The sequence below is a fragment of the Cricetulus griseus genome, chromosome 4, assembly GCF_003668045.3.
Source record: "Cricetulus griseus strain 17A/GY chromosome 4, alternate assembly CriGri-PICRH-1.0, whole genome shotgun sequence".
In the NCBI taxonomy this organism is placed as follows: domain Eukaryota; kingdom Metazoa; phylum Chordata; class Mammalia; order Rodentia; family Cricetidae; genus Cricetulus; species Cricetulus griseus.
The window spans coordinates 116,080,614-116,085,485 of NC_048597.1; the positions used below are offsets into that span (position 1 = coordinate 116,080,614).

Consider the following 4,872-nt stretch of genomic DNA (forward strand, 5'->3'; position numbering starts at 1 on the left):
CAGACTAAGGGCTAGAAGAACGTCTCTGGACATGGGGTTCCGGGAGGCATGGCCTGCCGTCATGACACGCCCGCTGCAGTTTCCATACTTTGAGCTTCCAGCACTGCTGTCTCTCTGGATTTCATTCTTGCTAACTACAGGGTCTGTTTTCCAGTAAGTCCCCATGGGGAGTTCTCAATGGAGGGTGTGTTCCACCATGGGGCCCTCCTCAGTCCTCAGCTCCAAGGGTCCACGTGAAACTGCTTTTGTGTCATTGTTTACAATGATGTCATGACTATCTCAGGCCTCTGAATCTGGATCTGAAAAGAGAAACAGAAGCAGGTGAGGGCTGTGCTCAGGAGAAATCTAGTGTTGAAAGCACTTAAGACTTGGGTTTATAACCCTGCAACTACCCAGGCCCAGAACCAGAGTTATGAGTTGGCCCTCCCCAGTGTCCACCCCCTCTGTGATATGCTGGAGCAGGTGAAGGGACTGGTCCTGCAGACCCAAAGCTGCAGGATTTTCACAACTCAGGACAACAGCAGGACAACCAAGAGGAGTCGAGTGAGGACCCAGCATCAGCAGTGTAGCAGAAACCAGAGGCCTTGAACCCGCAGACCACTCAACAGTTGCGAGTAAAGATGTATGGACAAAAGGTTACTTCGTGACGCACTGCCACACTGCAGCTGCTTCCATGACGAGATTCCCCTCCCTCTCCTTTTTTCTCTTAAATGTTCTCAGGGGTGGGGGAGAGGGACACGCCCGCAAGGGCAGGGACAGGAAGTGAATGGGATCCAGATGCATGGTGTGAAAGACACAAAGAATAAACAAACAAAGTTAAACAGACTTGGGTCTATAGAAGCACAGCGGGAGCTTGTCTCTTTAAAAAAATCACATTCCCTCCCTCCCTCCCTCCCTCCCACCCTCCCTCCTTCCCTCCTTCCTTTCCTCCCTCCCTCCTTTCCTCCCTCCCTTCCTTTCCCTTTTCCTTTTCCTTTTCCTTTTGTTCAATACAGGGTTTCTCTGTGTAGCTTTGGAGCCTGTCCTGGCACTCACTCTGGAGACCAGGCTGGTCTTGAACTCACAGAGATCCGCCTGCCTCTGCCTCCCAAATGCTGGGATTAAAGGCGTGCGCCACCATGTTGGACCTACAATTTATTTCTTGTGGGGGATGTACATGTCCCATGGCATACTGAAGCCCAAGAACAATAAGTGGGGGTCAGGGTCCTTCTACTGTGTGGGTCCTGGGGACTGAACTCAGGACACCAGGCTTGAAGCATCTTTACCCACTGAGCCATCTTGCCAGCCCTGGAATTTGTCTAAATTTTGGAGTCTAGTACAAACAAATTGCATCCTCCCTTCCCAGCTAGGTGGATTTAGTGATAGCCTGTCCAAGGGTTGATCTATTCTCCACTCCGCAAGGCTTGTCCTGTTCTACACAGTAAGACCCTGTCTTAAAATTTCTTAAATTCATTTTGAAAAAGAGACTTATTCATTTTATATTTCACTGTGTGAGTGTTTGCCTACATGGATGTAAATGTACATGCCTGGTGCCTGTGGGGGTTCAACAAGGGTGTCAAATTCCCTGGAACTAGAGTAATGGATGGTTGTGGGCCATGACGTGTGTTCTGGGAACCAAATATGATCCCTGTAGGAGCAACATCTCTCCAGACCCTCTCCCCAAGTTAACAAATAACTAGGGCATCAAGGGTATACCTAAGGCACAGAAAGAAACGAGTCTGAAGCCAGGAAGAGTGCGCACTTCCTGTCCCCTAGTTCCTGCCCTTCCAAGTAACACCAGAGACCCATGCCTGGACTCCTGCCACAGACACTATGGCCTTGCTTGCCTGAGGGTCCTACCAGGTAGAAGGATGATAGAGAGCACAGGGCACAGAAATTGGGTTCATCTTGGTCATTCTTACCTTTTCTTCAGGGTTTATATGACTTAGGGAGGCCTCGAAGTTGCTGTACATGGAGCCCAAGTGGACATAGTTTTCTCCTTCTAAGGGAGGAAGCCCAAAGAGACAGGTGGTTAGAAAGTGTTCATCAGTCCCCTGAGCCCCACTGATGGGGAGGGTGTTCATCCCTCGTCCACGAAAGGAAAACCAATGGGAGTGTGGTAGACTGCTTGAATCAGTTGCTCCATAATAGCTCCCTAGTGTGAGCTACAATCGGGGGTGTGTGAGCGGGGGCAGAGGCAGAGGCAGAGGCAGAGGGAGGATGGCAAGTTTGAGGTCAGTTTGGGCTACACAGAGAGACTGTGTCCCAAAAATTCTATAGACAAGACTGGGTTTGAGCTTCACAGATCCACTTCCTTCGGCCTCCTGAGTGCTAGAATTAAAGGTAGCCACTTCCAGGCAGCCATTGTTTGCATTTTGAGACAGGGTCTGATGTGTCTCAGATGTCCTCAAATTCACTACATAGACAAAGATGACCCTCCTGTCTGCTGGAATTACACAGGTGGACCCCACATCTGGTTAATATGGCACTGGAGACCAAACCCAGGACTCCATTCATGCTAAGCAAGCCCTCCACCCACTGCCTTGCATCCCCAGCCCATTCCTAGAAATTATAATGTTTGCATCTAACAAACCACAATGCTAACCTCTATCCTGAGATGTAAGTCACTTGTTGGTGAGCATACTCACCCCTGGACCCCCATCTATGTCCCTATAGACATAGTTTTATGTTCCAGAGGAATGCACACCATCACTTGGCGGGCCTCCCTTAGGGTGTTGCCATACAATACCCGTGTTATATCTCACTCAGGTTCTAGGCCAGCTTTTGAAATGGAGTGTTCCCGAGTCTCCTGTGTCCCCCACCCTATGCGTCATTCCGAGTTTGAGCTCCACAGAGATTGCCGATACCTTCATTGTGGTCAAAACCGACGTTGTGGAAGGCTCCAGGGTTTCGGCCTTCCTCTTCATTCCACTTCTGCATCTGAGACACTTTGAACTTTTGCCTGTTGGTAGAAGACACCATGGGACCCAGTTATGATCATGGGTAAAGACAAAGACCCAGGATGAGCTACATCTCTGCTTCTGGCAACTCTCTGTCCACCTTGAGAATGGAGACAGAAGGTAGAGCGGGGGTGCCAGCCGCTTACCTGTTTGCCTCTCTCCTGAAACGTGTGGACAACACACCCAGGATGACAAGGATCACCAACAGCACTGCCACCGCGGCTCCCACGAGCCCATACACCAGGCTTTTCTGGATACCCCAGTCGCAGGTTTCCCCGCTGTACCAGTGAGTGTCTGTGGTCAGGCAGCTGACACGGGAGAAGGGCAGAGAGGAGAGAGAAGAGACAGTCATGCTCTGGCCGTCAGTAGAGCTCTGAGGAGCCCAGGTGGTCTAAGCTGGTCCTAGCGGGAACCCAGTTCCAGGCCTTTGCCCCCAGCCGCACACCAGGGCCCGAGTTTCCTTGGTCTGCACTCCACGCTGGGCCGTCTACCTGCCTGCCCGGTGTTTCCATTTTCAGCCCTATTTGCAAACACCCTCGCCCCCATTTCTGACCCAGAGCCTGTGCTCCCCGCCCTGAGCGTTCCTCGACCAAACTGCCCTCTCTATATGCACCCCTTCCCCAAATCCACCTCGAATCAGCTTGAGAGCCTCTTTTCAAAGAAGCTACCCCAGATAAGCAGTCAGGCCTCTGCCTATGAATTGCTCCTTCTGTTATCCCTGATGTTGTTGTGTGTGTACACGCACGTGTGTGTGTGTGTGTGTGTGTGTGTGTGTGTGTGTGTGTGTGTGTGTGTGTGTGTACTGTGGAAGTCAGAGAACAACTTGCAAATGTTGGTTCTCTCCTTCTACGGTGTGGATCCCAGGGATTGAACTCAGGCCATCAGGTTTAGTGACAAGTGCCTTTACCCACTGAGACACCTCTCAGGCTGCAGGGCACACGTTCTTTCTCTGGGAAGGAGGCCCTGTGTTCTCTGCTAGACTGGGAGCCTCCTGAAGCTGGAGCATCCATCGCTCATTCTGTCTTGGAGCTTTTCCTACCAGGTTGGACATTTCCTGACCCACTTTAGTGTACTCCAGACTTCATACACGTCCCTTTAACCCACAACCCAATTCTTTCACAGCTGTATACTTTTAAGAGATGCAGTGTCATGTAACCTCATGACCTTGGCCTCCGGGAGAGGAGCCACCCCTCGGGCAAAGTGCCATACTCACAGGCACTGGGGTCCACTCCGCTGCAGCTGGCATTTGCCATAGTGGCAGTCCAAGGAGGTTTTGTAGCCGGCTGAGCAGGCTGTGATACAATGCACCTTATCACCCTTGGTCTCCGTGAAAACATATTTTGCATACTCCTCTCCAACCTGCTGCTGGCAGGTCTCTGCGGGGGACATGGAAGAACAGCTAAGAATCAGGAAGCCTGGCTCCTCCCTGCCCACCCCCACGGCTCCCCTTTCTGGCTTTCCCCAGAACCGGTCACATTACATACCATTAGAAATGACAAAGTTGGAAACATTTTGCACCTTGGTGGCAGTAGAGTTGAAACACAGTAAAGCTGCCAAGGAAACACATAACACTGTTATCACAGAGGCTCCGTTAGCACCTTGGGTGTGCGTGGGAGAGGGGAAGGGCTGAGACAGTGCAGTGTGACGTGTTCTCAGCAGGCTTGCGTGTTTGGACACTTGGTTTCCAGATGATAACACTGTTTGGGGAGACTGTGGGACCTTTTACGCAAGGGGCTTCCCTGATCAGTGTAGGAGCCAGGCTGGAAGGCTACAGGGCTACTGCACTTTAACCTGAGCCTTTCGCTTGGAAGGATTTTTTTTTTTTTAAGACAATGTCTCACTGTGTGGATAGCCCTAACTGTCCTGGAATTCAATGCATGACCACGTTGGCCTCGAACTCAGAGATCCTCCTGCCTCTGACTCCCCGAGGGCT

The 4,872-nt window shown here is 51.2% G+C and overlaps 1 protein-coding gene across 1 annotated transcript in view; it reads right to left on the reverse strand.

Moving 5' to 3' along the window:
• Positions 1-257: 257 nt before the first annotated feature.
• The window catches only part of Muc17 (mucin 17, cell surface associated), a 32,257-nt gene continuing 27,642 nt past the window's right edge, over positions 258-4,872 (reverse strand). Inside the window, exons 6-11 of the mRNA XM_035444189.1 lie at positions 4,424-4,489; positions 4,153-4,315; positions 3,086-3,247; positions 2,847-2,941; positions 1,902-1,981; positions 258-299 (exon numbers count right to left, since the gene is read on the reverse strand). Coding sequence (XP_035300080.1) covers positions 258-299; positions 1,902-1,981; positions 2,847-2,941; positions 3,086-3,247; positions 4,153-4,315; positions 4,424-4,489 — 608 coding nt within the window. The remainder of the gene's footprint in view (positions 300-1,901; positions 1,982-2,846; positions 2,942-3,085; positions 3,248-4,152; positions 4,316-4,423; positions 4,490-4,872) is intronic.